This window comes from Cyprinus carpio, chromosome A7 (assembly GCF_018340385.1).
Source record: "Cyprinus carpio isolate SPL01 chromosome A7, ASM1834038v1, whole genome shotgun sequence".
Classification (NCBI taxonomy): Eukaryota; Metazoa; Chordata; class Actinopteri; order Cypriniformes; family Cyprinidae; genus Cyprinus; species Cyprinus carpio.
The window spans coordinates 24,973,294-24,990,005 of record NC_056578.1 but is presented as its reverse complement, the minus strand read 5'-3'; the positions used below and the strand labels follow the sequence as shown (position 1 = coordinate 24,990,005).

Here is a 16,712-nt window from a genome sequence, read left to right as displayed (position 1 = left end):
AGCTAAAGCTCATTAAACAAACAGCACGCGCATGTCTCATTCTGTTAGCATTCAAGCTAGTCATCATTAGCAAAGTATTAGGATGCTATCTGTACAGGAGCCCCCGCGCAACAGTATTCTTAAGAGCGAGCCGGATAGACTGCAGAGAGGGGCTGATAAGAAACGTAATAGCTTGCTGGAGTCCATTAAGGGTATGAGTGCTCATCAGACGGGAGAGATTCAATGGGCTAGATACATTGTTTCTGATTTCTCATTTGCAGGGTATATTAGATATGATCGTGCTCAGCAAGGTGGAAGGAAAGAAAGAGCTCGTCATCCACGCTTTGAAGAACAACTTTGAGGCCGACGCGTATTTCGTTAAAGTGATCGGTGAGTATGAGATTTGTCCAGTGTGGCTGCCGTAGTAGCAGTAGAGTTTCCAGGTGCTAACATTTGAAGAGCTGACATTTTCAGAGCCAAATGCATCCACTAGAAAAGCAGCCATGATGCCATTTAATCCTGCCTGCTGTGTTTTAATTAAAGGCGAAATCTCCTCTAACTCAAGCGCACAGATTAGCTTCCTCAGTGTAACAGCATGTGAGGATCATTCTATCAGTGTCAGATTAAAACAGGGATGAGACTGACCCAGAGTCTTTTAAATCTCCCCTCCTCGCGCTTATTAGCACGCTCTGTTTCTCTCTTTCCTGTAGATCTGGTGTTTATTGAGACTGCTGTAAGCTAGAATGTCTGGCTCTGAGGGGAGACTGGCACTCTGGGTAGTTTACTGCAGTGACAGAGTGCTCCCAGGATGCTTGTGCCCCTTTCAAATCAAATAGCCACTTGTGTGTGCGTGAGAGAGGTTGAATTGATGTTTATATGCAGTATAAATGTTATGTTTTATACAAATAGACTCTCCTCCATAATAAAGTTGCTTTTATGAGTCTGTAGTTTATACCATTTTCCTGTGAATAATGGCAGACTCATGACTTCCTGCTCCTGCATTCCTCTTCAGTCGGTCTGTCTTCACTAGTCCATTCCACACAGATATGGTGTGTAATTTATGACTGACTGTCTGTAAAATGGCAGTGACACTACTGGTCATAAATTTAGATCAGTAAGATTTTTTTCATGTTTTTGACAGAAGTTGCTTATGCTCATCAAGGCTGCATTTATTTGATTAAAATACAGTAAAAACAATAATATTGTAAAATAAGAGTATAACAATTTAAAATAACTTTTTTGATATTTTCAAATGTCATTTATTCCTGTGATGCAAAGCTGTGTTTTCAGCAGCCATTACTCCAGTCTTCAGTGTCACATGATCAGAAATCATAATAATATCCTTATTTGCTGCTCAAGAAACATTTCTTATTATCATCAATGTTGAAAACAGTTGTGCTGCCTAACAATTTTTCTTTCCAGGATTCTTTGTTGAATTGAAAAATTGAAAAAAAAAAAAAAAAAACATCAAAATAGTAAAGACTTTTACATTGTTACAATAGATTTGTCTTACTAAATATAAGGATTACTTTATCAAAAAAAACAATTATAAAAAATATATATATATATATATATATTTCAACTTTGTTTTTTCAACTACAAAATGTTTCTTTTTTTAATATTGTGGTTAAAGAAGGAATAACATGCCAATTTGGGAGGTAATTTGCTGTCTGATTGAGATGCAACTGTAAATGGAGACTTTCCCTGATAAATATATTAGCTGTTTATATCCCGGCACCTCTACGACAGACCACAGATGCTTCAGTGCATTAAGCACCTATGTTCAAGCAATATAAATGGAGCTGTATTACAAATCAATAGGTTAGAGTTTGAATTTCACATGAATCAAAACAGAAATGGTCATTGCCCATATGTGTATGTGCGCTGCACTGCTCTGAGAAGGGTTTTTTCCTTTAGTCGGCTGCAAATGACCCATCAAACTGAAAGATGTGTTAGTTACTGCCATTCTGCAGCCCAAAATATAGAAGTTTTTCTCTGTATCAATGAGGATTCAAACGGCAGACCCACCAGTGGCGTTGCTAAATCCTTTTAACTGGACATGAGCCAATAAAATATAACTGACAAATCTTTACCTGATGGTGGAGATTACTGTATTACAACCTGGGAATCATTAGGGCTTTTCACAGCGTTTGTAATCCAGGGTTATCACCATTCTAAACCCCACTTTTAACCCCAGATTAAGGTACATTTCACACTTGCAGTTTGAATGTGGGGATTGCACTGCTTCTTATCTGGGGTTATGAAACCCTGCTTTGGAGTAGACTTAGCACCGCATTTGTGGAGTGAAGACCATTTTATTTTTACCTCTATAGTCCACCGAAAACTCCATTCAGGAAAAACTTGGTCATTATGTAAACAGGTCGAGTGCTGCATTCGTCCAATCAGTGACACCGCAAATGAGAACGTCTACTCAGGGTCTTAACAGTGTGAAACATTAGCCTATGAATACCCCGGATTCATTATTAACACCAGGTAAATTATGAACATCGTGAAACGTAAAGCAAGATAACACAGGATTCAGTTTGTCCAGGGTTTAGAACTTGATATTTCAAGTGTGAAAAGCCTTAATGACCCTCGTAATATTTAAGCAATCATGTTATGTGTTTTTATTTTTATTTTATTTTTTATGAGCTTTATAGAATCAATACTAGTATTGATTGTGATGAGCAGATTCATAAACGAATCACTATTGATGTAATTGATCAAACAGGTCTGCGAAAAGGTCTGAAATTGTTCACGATTTTGTTTGATTCATTTGGACAGGAAACTCACGCAGTCTCTCACAACACAACTGAATACTTCATAAAACAGAAAATAAAAAGAGCACTGGAGGAGGTGGATATTTACCTACAATATATTGTAGGAATTGTTCAAATGTCTTATAAGTTTGTCACCAATGAAAGAGTTTTGTTTTGTGCATGCAGCTTGTGAATGACTTTGTACTGCAGGTAAAGACAATTTCTAGCCATAACACTATCAAAAAAGAGTATCAAAATATGGGGACAATTGTTTGATGACTAGAAACGCTCCTGAGATCCACCTTACCCACCAGCCGCTAAAGTGAGGCAGGTGACTTAGATCGGTGCATTATACCTGCATCAGCTTTCCTCATTTACTGTCCTCTAGAGGAATTGTGGGTATGTAAGCCATGTCCTAATGCAATTACTAGTCCCTCTCTCAGTACCCAGCAGTTTACATATTGCCTGGGAAGCCCTTAGTTATTCCATCCTCAGAGGAATAAATAAACAATTTAGTTCCATTCGATGCCAAGTCCTCAAGTCCATGTGTGTTTTCACATAAATCTGAAGCTAATATGTTGAAGTCTTAGTGTTTTTTTTTCCACTTGTTCTGCATTTACATCCCAGTATCTCCAGCCCTTTTATCTTTTGCCATGTTTAAAACACCCACTTGCCCCTTTTTTCCTCAGTGTCATAAATGCTCAAGCACACATATTTATACCTCCCCTCTGAGCTTCAACTCAATAGTCTTAGTGAGCAGTCAGCGGGTAGCAGGAGAGTACAAGAGGCGGGGAGAGGCCAGGTGCTGTAATTTCCTGTGATTACGTGCTCTAAACACACACAGACGGCAGTTGGAGTGTGTATTTGCGGTGTGGATGAGTAAGTGTGTGTTGGCTATAGGCTGAGAGGGAGAACTATGGCAGCTGATTGCATTCCTGTTCATTTATTAGAATGCAGATGAGCCTCACTGAGGAACATCTGCGCGCTTTGTTCAGACCAGTGCTCGCTCCTTCCACGCCTCTGCTATCTGTCACTCTGGAAACCAAACCCCTGCCCTACATGTTACAACTGTACATGGGAACTCTTAAAGTAGGGTCTTTTTCTTTTATTGTAGCAGATTGAATTTAATAAATCATTCACTGTGGTTTCAGTTCAGTCCTGTCAGTCACTGTAGTTTTCTTTTGTTTGTTTGTTTGCTTGTTTTTTGCCTTACTAGACAGATTTAGTAGAGAATGACAATAAATTATCGGAGAGAGAAAGTGAAAGGTGTCACACACCGAACTCAAACTTGAGGAACAAGTTTGTCTTTTTGTGGTCTGACAAGGTTGTGCAAAATTGAGAATTGAAAAATTTGATGCATTTCATGTCATTCTGACAGTCCATCGATCTATCTATCTATCCATCGATCTATCTATCTATCTCTCTGTCTGTCTGTCTGTCTATCTGTCTGTCTATATATCTGTCATTCTATCTATCATTCTATTGTTCTATCTATTGTACCAATATTATTCTGTTCTACCATTGTTACATTCATCCATCAATATATCTATATGTCTGTCTGGAAAATGTTTTTCAAAACTTTCAAACTTTTTGTTTCAAACTATTTGTTTTTAAAATTCTACTTTTTCAAGTTAAAGTTAAAATTAAATTGCTTCCTGTTTACTACCTTAATTTTGGTTAAAAAATGTATTCAAGAACTAGAACTTAAAATGCATTTTTAGTTCAATTTTGAATTGTGCACAACCTGGCAGCTGTAATAAATCCTTTCCACCTCTCCCAACTGCCATTGGTCAGTCAAACAGATAGCCACGCCCCAAACTCATGCCATTAGTTAGTCAGTGCTTCTTTGTCTGGCTGCTTTCTTTCTGCAAAACGATGGATCACTTGCTTCGCACATTAAGCTGGATTGGTAGTATTCTAGCGTAGACACTGCATCTTTAAGTGTGTGGAGAGTTTTTTTGGTGGAATGATTAAGTGATGAGGGACTGGGAGTGCTGCTTGTTACTGTAATCACTGCCTGACCTCAGCCAGGAATGACAGCCAATCATAAAGCTCTCTGTGATGCTGCTGGGTTAGAGTAAGGTAATGGATGTATTCTCCAGGCTGTGATCTCACAACTTTGAAAGCACCTGGTCACCAGTTTCATGGACTAGATTAAGAGTGACAGGTTTTATTCCAGCTTTATGAAGTAGTGCACCACCACCTCTGATGGTGTAATAATGTGTGAGCGTCTGTGTGGGGCAGCTGTTATGAATGACATGAGACACAGTCACTTAGAGCGTCGGTGGCATCTGGTTTACCAGTGCGGAACAGAACAGCAGGCCTCATGTCCAATTTCACAGCCATCACATCACAGCTATTCCATTGTTGCTGCGAACTCCTGACAGATTCACTCCGCAGAATCTCCCAATGTCCTGGGAACAACTGCAACACAATTTGGATCTGTTCCTTTTGTCACAACAAGAAAAAAAAAAAAAAAAAGTTGAAGCTGTTCAAGCAGAATCATGTCAGACATCTGTGATGAGGCGTTCAAACGAGGAAATTGTTCACGTAACCTTATAAGCTTACCAAGATGTCACTATGAGGAATGAACCATCACAAGTTTTTATTGAATTGTATTTTCAACTGTCCACTGTAACACTCTATATTTCCCCTCAGCTTATCAATAGAAGTCTGATGACATTCCTGTCGCTGTGTGATTAGTTTAATTTCTTTGTATTAGAGAGGTTTACAGGATCTCCAGATGAAGACTGCGGGAGGAATAGAGACAAATGTCGAGTCTTATCTCTATATGAAGGCTCACACTAAGCTCTGACAGTAAACAAGCGCATTATTCATGCAGTGAGTTCAAAAAATGGCATTTCATTGGGATTAAGCACGTTTAGATGTATTCAGTGCTAAACCTTCTGTTTATGGTTTTATGCTGTACTCTTAGGTGGGCACTGTACAGCAGTACATGCACACACACAAATAAACACACAGACACAGTGGGAGTGTATCATGACCGTGCGTATCATGCTTCAGCTCAGTGCACAAGCCCTGCTGGTAACTTGTCATTGATAAAGACATTTCCACTATGTGTGCATGTTTCCTTATCCTTTAGCATGCGTGTGCAGGCATGTCAGTTTGTATGTTCAAAATGGTGGACAATATTAGCCACACATTCACAAACACTAGCCTAAAATGTATTTGACAGCTTCAGGCCAGCAGGATGTCTGTCACAAAGAGGTATATAATACCTGGAGAAGGTTATCTGCTTGGTTGTTGCAGGACCCAGAATGGTTTACTACCGTTCAAAAGTATAGGATCAGTAAAAAAAAATTAAGAAAATCATTGCTTTTATTCAGCAAGGATGCATAAAATTTATCAAAAGTGACAGTAAAGGCATTTACTTTGTTACAAAAAAAAAATCTGTTTCAAATAAATGCTGTTATATTATGAATTGAATATTGAATATGAATATTATGAATTTGATAAACTTTGTTCATCAAAAAATCTTTTTAAAAATGTATTATGGTTTCACAAAAACATTGAGCAGCACAACCTTTTTCAAAATTGATAATGATTAAAAACAACTTTTTTTCCACCAAATCAGCATATTATAAAAATTTCTAAAGGAGTATGTGATACTAAAGATGATGCAGGAAATTTGGCTTTGCTATCACAGGACTAAATTATAAAATATTATTAAAACGGTGGACAACTATTAGCCACACATTCACAAACAAAGCCTAAAATGTATTTGACAGCTTCAGGCCAGCAGGATGTCTGTCACAAAGAGGTATATAATACCTGGAGAAGGTTATCTGCTTGGTTGTTGCAGGACCCAGAATGGTATACTACCGTTCAAAAGTATAGGATCAGTAAAAAAAAATTAAGAAATCATTGCTTTTATTCAGCAAGGATGCATAAAATTTATCAAAAGTGACAGTAAAGGCATTTACTTTGTTACAAAAAAAAAATCTGTTTCAAATAAATGCTGTTATATTATGAATTGAATATTGAATATGAATATTATGAATTTGATAAACTTTGTTCACCAAAAATTCTTTTAAAAAATGTATTATGGTTTCACAAAAACATTGAGCAGCACAACCTTTTTCAACATTGATAATGATTAAAAACAACTTTTTTCCACAAAATCAGCATATTTTAAAGATTTCTAAAGGAGTATGTGATACTAAAGACGATGTAATGGCCGCTGGAAATTTGGCTTTGCTATCACAGGACTAAATTATAAAATATATTAAAATACAAAACAGTTATTTTATTTACAGTATTGCTTCTTTTACTGTGTTTTTGATCAAATAAATTCAGCCTTGGTGAGCATAAAAGAGTTCTTTCAAAAACATAAGAAAAAAATTGACCATTTTGACTTTATCGCTCTGTTCTTGTCTTCCAAGCACAACTATATATATATATATATATATATATATATATATATATATATATATATATAAAATAAAACAAAACTGCTAGACCAGGCATGAATAAAAAATGATTTCAGGCTTCATGTCACACCTCTCTTTCACCCCTCAGTACATTTGTTTTAAAAACCAAAGCCACGTATTTGATTTCACAATCCGAATAACTCATGCAGAACATTTGTCCGTCAGACTAAATATGGAAATCTATAAATTTCCAAAGGATGAGAAGTGATTGAAACATTTTCAGAATTAGTTTTTCCATCACAGACTTTCAAAGTCGCTTTTTTTTCTTTGTCCTTTCCATTTTCCCTTATATAATTTATGCTGGTGTTCTCCCATCCTGAACTTTCTAATTTGCCGTGTCTGTAAATAGTGCTGCCTGTCACTGCCAGTTTAAAAATCTAATGCTGAGTTTAGATAAAGACAGATGCACAAGTACACAGATGGTTCTTTGTGTGCCACTAATGAGCAATTAATGATTTTTTACTTTCCCTTACATATGTGCTGTTCTCTAACACACAGTCAATTTTGGCCTCAAGAGAGCGAGAGAGTTTGGCTCTTATTTCACACCATTAGTGGGAATTTAGTGCACATTTCACCCAATTCATTTTCTCTAGGCATAATTCCTGGCTGAAGATGTGTGCGGGAGCAGAGTTGCTGTTAAATTGTGTGATATTAGCGGAGGTGAATGTACTGCTGCCCGTGTTTAGCAGAGTGTTGTAAAGTGGATTTGATACACACACTGCAATCAACCTGTCTTATCTAAGGGCCAGATGTGTGGGACAGAGTTATGATTGTCTTTATCTCTTCCTCTCTGTAGTGCTCAGTGGCCTGTGCTCCAATGACTGTCCAGAAAACGTCAAGGTGAGTTCTGATTTTTTTTTTTTTTTTTTTTTGCTCTATCATACAAGACACTCAACTGGAGTGGTACTGGCATGTGTTTGGCATCACCAGGCCCTCATGCAATCTGTTCCTGCAGATTTCAGAATTCAAGCCCATCATTCATAATGTTCTACACATTCCCTGCCTGTAGCATGTTTGTTTATATTGTATCATTTATAAAATGTAATCAATTCGAAAAGTGAACCTCGTTAAGAATTAAATGTGTAAAAAATTAAGCTTTACCAACTTTTCTCTGCAATATAGTATATTCGCAGCATTGTCAAAATAAATTCCCAATTCAGACACTTATCAGCCAAACAGGAGCACTTCTGCCAATGCTTTTAATTAAAAAATGTCAAATATTGGCTGAATAATCAGCCTTAACGATAAGAGTCCAGTCGACCTTCGGTCGATCAGTCAACCACTACATAGGTAACTCTTAAAAAGATCAAACCTGATTTTGATTGTCTGACTTCTGTCACATTATCTTCCTTCCTCTGAAGTTATTGACTAGCTGTTGAGGTCGGGGACAAGTGAGTCACAAAGCTGTCCTCATTCTGATGAGAAGACAGGCTTTTATGTTCTCACTCTTGTTTTCCTCTCTCTTCTACACTCTCTCCATTTGCCTGTGAGCACTTCTGTACCTTGTTTCCTTTTCGATGTACACACATTCTTCTTTCTTTTATTCTGTCAGTGCCATTGGCAGGGTCCCAAAGCATGTCATTACTCTGTTAATGCATGAGCGACACACACATACACACTCACAGACCTCAGTCATTCTTCATAATGAAGAGATAAAACAGCCTTTTCCACACACAGACACACACATCACATTGAATGTGTTCTCTAACTTAGTGATATGCCGAGTACAGACTGTTTGCCCTGAGGCCAGTGGATAGCAGAGGGCTCTATGATTTAATAAGATGGGCCGCACTCCTGTCTCGCTCCAACTGGACCTCTGACATATATGTTATACAGTCTCACGCTAAATTAATATTCAGATGCAGAAACAGGGATGTTAGTGCAGATGAATGCATATGTTCTGGATCATAGTCATTTGCATTTGTCCTATTTTTCCAGTGTTGCATGCTAAACACAGTTGCACATCCTGGACGATCACAGCCAGTGTAAATCACACTCATATGGTAGTTTTCCTTGAAGTAGCGAAGAAGTTAAAATTCACCTTATATATTTTCTAAATGGATGTTATAGATCTTATTGTAAACAACTGATTCATTCTATGCATACGTTTCTTTTTTATGTGACCCTGTAATGTTTAATCCAAATGTGATAACTGGACCTTCCTATGAAAACAACAGACTTCTCTTTGGTGATTGTCTCCAATAATTTTGTCCGCTTAAACCTTGCATACGCTCATCTCCCTCCACTTGTTGATCTCAAAATCCGATCGACAACAGATGAATAGAACCAAGTCACCATCTGAAGTTTTTTCTTTTTTTTACACAATACTGAAGAAATATCTGTCACTACTTGAGTTTAATCGCAACTTTAGGTTGCGCTGTGGGAGTAGTAGGAAATTTGAAATCTGCTGCCAGGTTATAATGAACTATTTACTCGAAGCAAAGGATCGTGTTTGTGTTTGTTCCTGGTTTATTTGGAGTCTCTGATTCATGAAAAAATTAAATGAAATATTTGCCATTTGTATGTTACTTGCAAAAACAAATGACCCACTGGAACACTTAAGAGTTATTATATTTCAGCTTTTGTTTTAGTTTGGAGAGAGTCTTAGTTAGTTCCTTTTTTTTTAAGTCTCAAATATTTGGCGCAAATTTGCAGTCACTCATGGAGGTGTTTGTTATTCCCAATTCAGTTCTTGTGACATATCCGTTTATCTCCTTTAAGCTGCCTCTCGCCTCTCTGCTGTCTTAGGCATCACTTTGTTTCCTCTGATGATATATCTTCCCACATTTACATTGTTTCTCTCTGTTCTTTGTCTTGCTCAGTCTCAACATTTGTCTCTTGCTGTCTGGTCGTTTCATCAGCGAGATCATGGGTTAACCACCTGTCCTTGTATGGTTGATATAGCTCAAGGTCCTCCTGCTGTTTACTATGCTTCAGCCAATCTGAAGAGTTTAATGGAAGTTATTTTTTGCTTTGTAACTGGCTTCTGAAGTTGCAGACATTATATTTGGCAGTCATGTCTGGGTCAGATGTTGTCTTCCTTTGCAGTTTAAGCTTTGCTTTTTCACTTCTCCAGGAAGCTCTTGATAATAGTAGTTAGGTGCTCTTCATGCAAATAACCTCAGTTTCTTTAAGGGGAATATTTGGTGAGTTGTAATATTTAAGGTTTGAATTTCGCAGTTATTAGAAAACAAAATCACAGTTGCAATATATGTAGTCACATTGTGAGATACACTACCATTCAAGAGTTTGGGATCAATATGTTTTTAAGTAAATAAGTGAGATTTTCAGCATTCATCAAGGATAAAGTGACAAAGACATTTATTATGTTACAATTTCATGTATTTCTATTCATCAAGGAATCCTGATAAAAAATCGTAGTTTCTACAAAAATATTAAGCAGCACAACTGTTTTCAACATTAATAATAAGAAATGTTTCTTGAGCAAAATCTTGATCAGCAGATCAGAATGATTTCTGAAGGATCATGTGACACTGGAAGCTGGAGTAATTGCTGCTGAATATCCAGCTTTGCCATCACAGGAATAAATTGTATTTTAAAATATATTCAAATAGAAAACAGGTATTTTAATTTGTAGTAACATTTCACAAAAACTGCTGTTTTAACTCAAACACAACGTTGAACTTTCCTTACTTAATTATAATATATAAATAACATGGCTTAAATCTATAAACCTCTCATAATTATGCATGCAATTTTAAAATCCATTAAAGAACTCACTTGATCAAGCTGGAATGAGGAAAATGTATTTATACAAAACAATGCAATTACAGCAACAACAACAAAAAACAGCAGTTATGCAGTAAGTGTAGATAAAATATTTAACACATTTTGCAAAATTAACCATGCATTTACTTATACTTGGATTGTAAAATTTAAGTAAAGCTTAAAACATTAAAAACTGTTTTGAACAAAACATTGTTAAATGTTTTTGGAATTAAACACATTTTGTACTTGCCAAAATAATTTTAATCATTACCTAACTATTACTATGTATCATTTTTGAGTGAAACGGTGACTACTGTTCCTCGGTTGTTGCTCATTTTCCAAATCATGGTCGTAACATGTCTTTCCACATCTTAATCTGGTGAGTTCTTTGTTTGGAGCAGCTGCACCTGTAAAGAGCAAATACTATAAAAGCATCTATTACTAAAGGTCTAACTTAATGCACCAAACTGAATGAAATGAAATATGTATTGTAGTAATGAACATGATGTTTGACAGACTATTTAAAACACTAATTGCAATGAATGCCCAGCATGATTAATATTTAAAGTGTGTATCATGATAATTAAAGGGATAGTTCACCAAAACTGAAAGTCATTTATCATGTGTCTCTACATACTGAGTGAAGAAGCAATTAAAGTAGCAACAAAAGTCATAAACTGTTATGCTATGTTGTAGTTAGTTACATGTGTTTTGTGTTTTGATTTCTATGAATAAACTCTGTGATGGATGTTGGCAATGGAGTAGATTGTCAGATCCAAAGAAGTGTATGGGGCTTCAGGTCTCACTGACGTCAGATTCTCTGGCCCTCATTCTTGTGTTTGTCTGAACATCTTTCATCTGTATCTGATGCTGCCAGGTCTTCCTCTCCCTCATTTATGTCAGTTTGGCACTGGATGACTGAGAGCTTCGGGTCCAGGATTGTCTCACTTTCTGTCAACATTGTCTATTGGCTGGATTCATCAGCTACGATAGAACATAATTTACAACTAGGGAATCATTTCACCCCTCCCCACCCATAATCATGCCCTACAAGTACATCTGTTTAAAAATTTATGCTCACTTGTTCCTGGCATGCTGTTCATTTGCAGTTCCCAGGGTTATTGTCTGCACAGAGAAAAGTATTCATAATTGAGAAGCTGCCATGTAGCAGGTCTGCCCCATCTCCCCAGTGCTGAGCCAGTGCTGGCCCCACATTCCTCCTGGATGCTGATAGATATCTCTCATGTGTCTCAGTATTTGAGGGAGGCTGGAGCTGGGCCTGTGTAACCTGTGGTGATCTGTGTGGACTCAAGACTGAAAACACATACACTTGCATACAAGCAAGGGTCAACATAATCATCGTCAGGCCAATATCAGAGGTCAGAGTAGCTCCAATGTTCTGGATTTTAGCAGTCTGCCAGGAAACAAAATCATATTTGCAATTTCCCAGGCTACTACAATGAGCCTTCCCAAGGAAGATTTTAATGATATTATCAGATATGTGGTTGAGTCAGTTCGCTTTAGGGGTTTTTGCATTGTCTGAACATCTTCTGTTTGCTTGAGTTAAAGTGAGGTCACATTAACGTTGTTCTGTGATATTTTTTTGTACTACACTACACTATTTGCAATAGACAGTGGGCTTTTTTTGGCCTGTAAAATTATTTTTCTAATTTGAGATGGTAGTGTTTTTGTTTTTGCTTTTTTGCTTTTTTGCTTCTTGAGTAGTTTTATGATTTTAATGGCATTTGCCATATAGTTTTTTGTATTTTATTGTATTGTATTTGTTGTTAATCACTTCTATCTGTCCCACAGCCCTTTGGTGTGAACCAGCCTGGCCCGTATGTCATGTACACATCGGTGGACTCGAACGGTTATCTGAAGAACGCATCTGGTGAGTACACGGCTCAGAAAAGATTAACACTAGATGGGAAAGGCATCACACATATCTCTTTGCACAGCATATCCTGCCTCAGGAAGGTAAGATAAGTCAACCTCAACACACTACAGTTATCTGTCGTGACTAGTTCACTACTTTTTATGGATTAGACTAAACTAGACTAGGATTATTTTGAATTGACCAATAAAAAGTTTTTCTTGGCTTTACTTTATCCTGGTGTTAATTATAAAATCTGTTCTGGCATGGTACATTGTGTGAAGGATGCACACAAATGCTCTGGAGAATTGCCCTTTTTTTTTTTTCAAAAAAAACAAATTGATGGACATTTGTTAGTGAGACAGTAATTTCTGTCCGTTGTCACACCATGTTCTGTAGACAACAGGTCTAAAATACTGTTTTCCAATCTAGACCAAACTAGAGATTCTGTAACTAAGCACACATCGGTATGACGCTTGAGTTGCCTTGTTTCTTGAATGCTTAGTATTTTATATGAGTGTCTCTTATGTTGTTTTGGCCATTGAGGGATATCTGATTGACTAAGTTCAAGATCATCTGTTCCACCTTTCTAAGAGCAGATGAGATTAAATTCCTCACGGCACTGACATAACTCCATCACTTTGGTGTAAATGGCTGTTTTCCTGAACTCTCTTTTGAAATACATCACTGACTGAGTTCTCAGTGGAAGCATTACATAAACAGAATAAATGTTTCTCTCATGCTGTGATTCTGTGTGTGCACGTGCATATCTGCATCTTCTGTGCAGACCTGTTCTGTGTGTGTGTGTGTGTGTGTGTGTGTGTGTGTGTGTGTGTGTGTGTGTGTGTGTGTGTGTGTGTGTGTGTGTGTGTGTGTGTGTGTGTGTGTGTGTGTGTGTGTGTGTGTGTGTGCTAAAGATCCTCAGCAGAACAGAGAGTGGGATGTGACAAAGCTATGTCAAAGATAAATGGTTAAAAGGACAAAAATTATCCTCAGATAACTGGAAATAATGGATTTTTTGGGAACTTGTGTGCTCCATGCTTGTAGAAGAAATCTTCTTTTTTTTAAGCAATTATGTCCTGCTTTTAAAAGCTGGACTAGAGTTTCTGAACTTGTCTTTGAGTTCTGTCCAATCAAATTATAGCCCTTCTAGCCATGAAAGGATTTCTGTTATCTTAGATATCTCCACTCTCTCTCATTGTCCTCTTTATCTTTGTTCTTTCCTCTCTAATGTGAAGAGAGATTCATAAGGGATAAAAGACACTCAGACAGAGCATTTATAAATGTTTATTGTCATTATGTCCTGAAAAAAAAAAAAAAACAGTCTCAGAGTTAAATGGTATATGCTGACATAGTGGTCTATAATGAAATGTCACTGTAATAATGTTCTTGATTTGTCTTGTTGTACACCTGCTGAAGCAGAATACAAATGAACAGAAGTGTTTGGCTGTGTTTGCTTCTTAATAGTCTGAGTATGAAATTCAGTATGAATCTCTGGCTTCACCTGCTGTGTGTCAGGTTTGTTTTCATTTTTAGGTCAGGTTCTAATGTGTTTTACAGAAAAGTCAGTAAAGCCAGTTCTGTGATCAGTAGTAAATCTCCATCACGTGCTTTCAGATGGAGCAGCATTTACTACACAGAACCGTAGTTCACTGACAAGATGCGAATGACAATTGCAGCTTTTGCCTAATCGCGATTGCGATTTAATTTCGATTAATTGTGCAGCACTAATTTCTGTGTATGTGTGGTTCTATCTAGCTGTCGTTCTATCTTTCTTTCCTCCACACACAGTTTACCATGTGAAGAGTTGAGGAGTGACAGGGAGTTGATGGCGTTCCCAGAGAAAACACAAAGGAATAGATAAATAAAAGCAATTACCATTTCAGCACAGAAACTGTTAGTAGAGCTTAGTGACACTGTGGCCCATCGTCCCTCCGTGATCTGATGCTGAACTTCTAACTACAGTTCTGTGCTAAATGTCCTGCTGTAATTGGAGAGATTGTGGCAGGGTTTCTGGGGTCAGCTGAAGGACAGTAATGGGGTGTATGTTGTACGCGGAGTGGAGAACAGGTCAGGTTGTATTAGGGCCCTTATTCCCTCAGGCTCTCATTGGCCAGTAATAAAACACAGCACAGCAAGACTTATTGCACATTTAGACTCGAGCTTAGGACATGGGGACGGCAGTATTTCTGCTGCTGTCTGCACTTGCTCTCCCTATCTCTATTTGAGGTCAAAGTAACTGAAGTAACCACAGATCCCATGAAGGCAACATTGTTCATGTAGTGTCCTGATAACAGTTTAAAATAAGTAGAAAAATAGGCCTACTATTCTTTAGAAGTTAGTTTAACTGGAACACTGAAAATCAGGGCTTGAAAATGGAAAAAAAAAAATCAATCGGTTCACTCCGAGCAGAATCGATATTTTAACGTTTCTGTTCCTGTTGCTCTGATATTATTACCATTCCGAAACTGGTTCAGGTGGAAGAAATACCGGTTAATAACGTTATTTTTTAAAAACAATTTTCTTTGCCTATAATTTGTCTAATAATAATAATAATAATAATAATAATAAAGTACAGCGTTTTCTTTACTCAAAAAGAAACTGAAAAAAGAGAGATCTGGTAACGTTCGCCAATAACCCACTGCGCTTAGTCACAGCCAATACAGCATCATCTTTTCTAGATTTTGGCCAAATATATTAAACTACACAAAACAAAAAAAAAAAAAATCAACACTATAAAAACACTAAATTATTTTAAAATAAAACAAAAAAAGTCTCCTCACATTTTATTATTAAAAACACTTGTATAAGATTGCGTTTTGAGAATTAAAAAAAAACATAAGTCGCGGCTCACGTCGCATTTTATTAGCCCTATTACTTTCCAAAATAATGAAGGCTAAAATGCCTGTAGGCTAAAGCAAAATGTTTACAAACATTATAAAAACAGAACAGTTATTAGTTTCTCTCCAAAACAAATCTTCTAAAGTTTAGGCTATAAAAACGTCAATCCAAAAACTAATTAATTTAAGGTGAGCTGATGCCTACCTCTCTCATTAGCCACGAATCCAAATGTTTCCATATTCCCAACGTATATGGATGCTAAAATATTGTTTATTATATAGTGTTTGTACTTTCATCGACATAAAACATCATCCTTCACATCGGCTATATCAGCACAGTGAAGAGCGGTCACACTGAACGCAACAAATGTTGTACAGCGGAGCAGTGTAACTTTTTATTTGTTTCTTTAACCATATTTAATTTTGATAATGAACAGGATTCAATATAGCAAAATTATGTTGTGTGTGTGCGTAAGGCGTCGGCGTGATGGTCATACCAACGCTGGTTGGTTATACAGAAGCAAGACATTATTCAAAGCTGTCAAGCTTTTGCAAAATAAAGAAAACTACTCTCTCCGAAAACTTTGGAACGTGTCAAAATGAACCGTAATTTTGCACCTTTTTTTCTTTCGTTTCGTTAATCTGTCAATATGAATGAATTTAAGTGAAATATATTTAGTGTATATCCCTATATTCCATTTTATGTAAGCCTATAGAGGTTTTTTGTTTTCTCCATTCACAGAAGCGCTGCAGGTGTGTGTGATCTGTTGAATTCATCTTATACTATCCTCAAATAAACTCTAAGGGCGGTGCATTGCCACTGTGACTTACCTATGATGAGTTCAAAGCTAAGTGGACATTTCACTCGTTGGCTTCAGCGTCATATTTGCATAGGCCGTACTACTGGAATTCCTGATTGGTTAATATCAAATTTCAAATATTACATGGAACGATAAAATAACATTATTAACCGGTTAATGGCCATTTCAAATTTTGATTCTGTTCGGAACTATAAAATTTGATTTCGTTTCTGTTTCTGGTTCTGTTCCTGTCAATATTTTGTTTGTTTCCGATCTTCGTT

The 16,712-nt window shown here is 36.9% G+C and overlaps 1 protein-coding gene across 3 annotated transcripts in view; it reads left to right on the top strand.

The window, feature by feature from the left end:
• Positions 1-16,712, top strand: part of LOC109083860 (T-cell immunomodulatory protein-like) — a 124,555-nt gene that overhangs the window by 89,030 nt on the left and 18,813 nt on the right. For all 3 annotated transcript variants that reach the window (XM_042760584.1, XM_042760583.1, XM_042760585.1), the window contains 3 exons: positions 261-369; positions 7,986-8,029; positions 12,731-12,809. In XM_042760584.1, the coding sequence (XP_042616518.1) occupies positions 261-369; positions 7,986-8,029; positions 12,731-12,809 (232 nt within the window). The remainder of the gene's footprint in view (positions 1-260; positions 370-7,985; positions 8,030-12,730; positions 12,810-16,712) is intronic.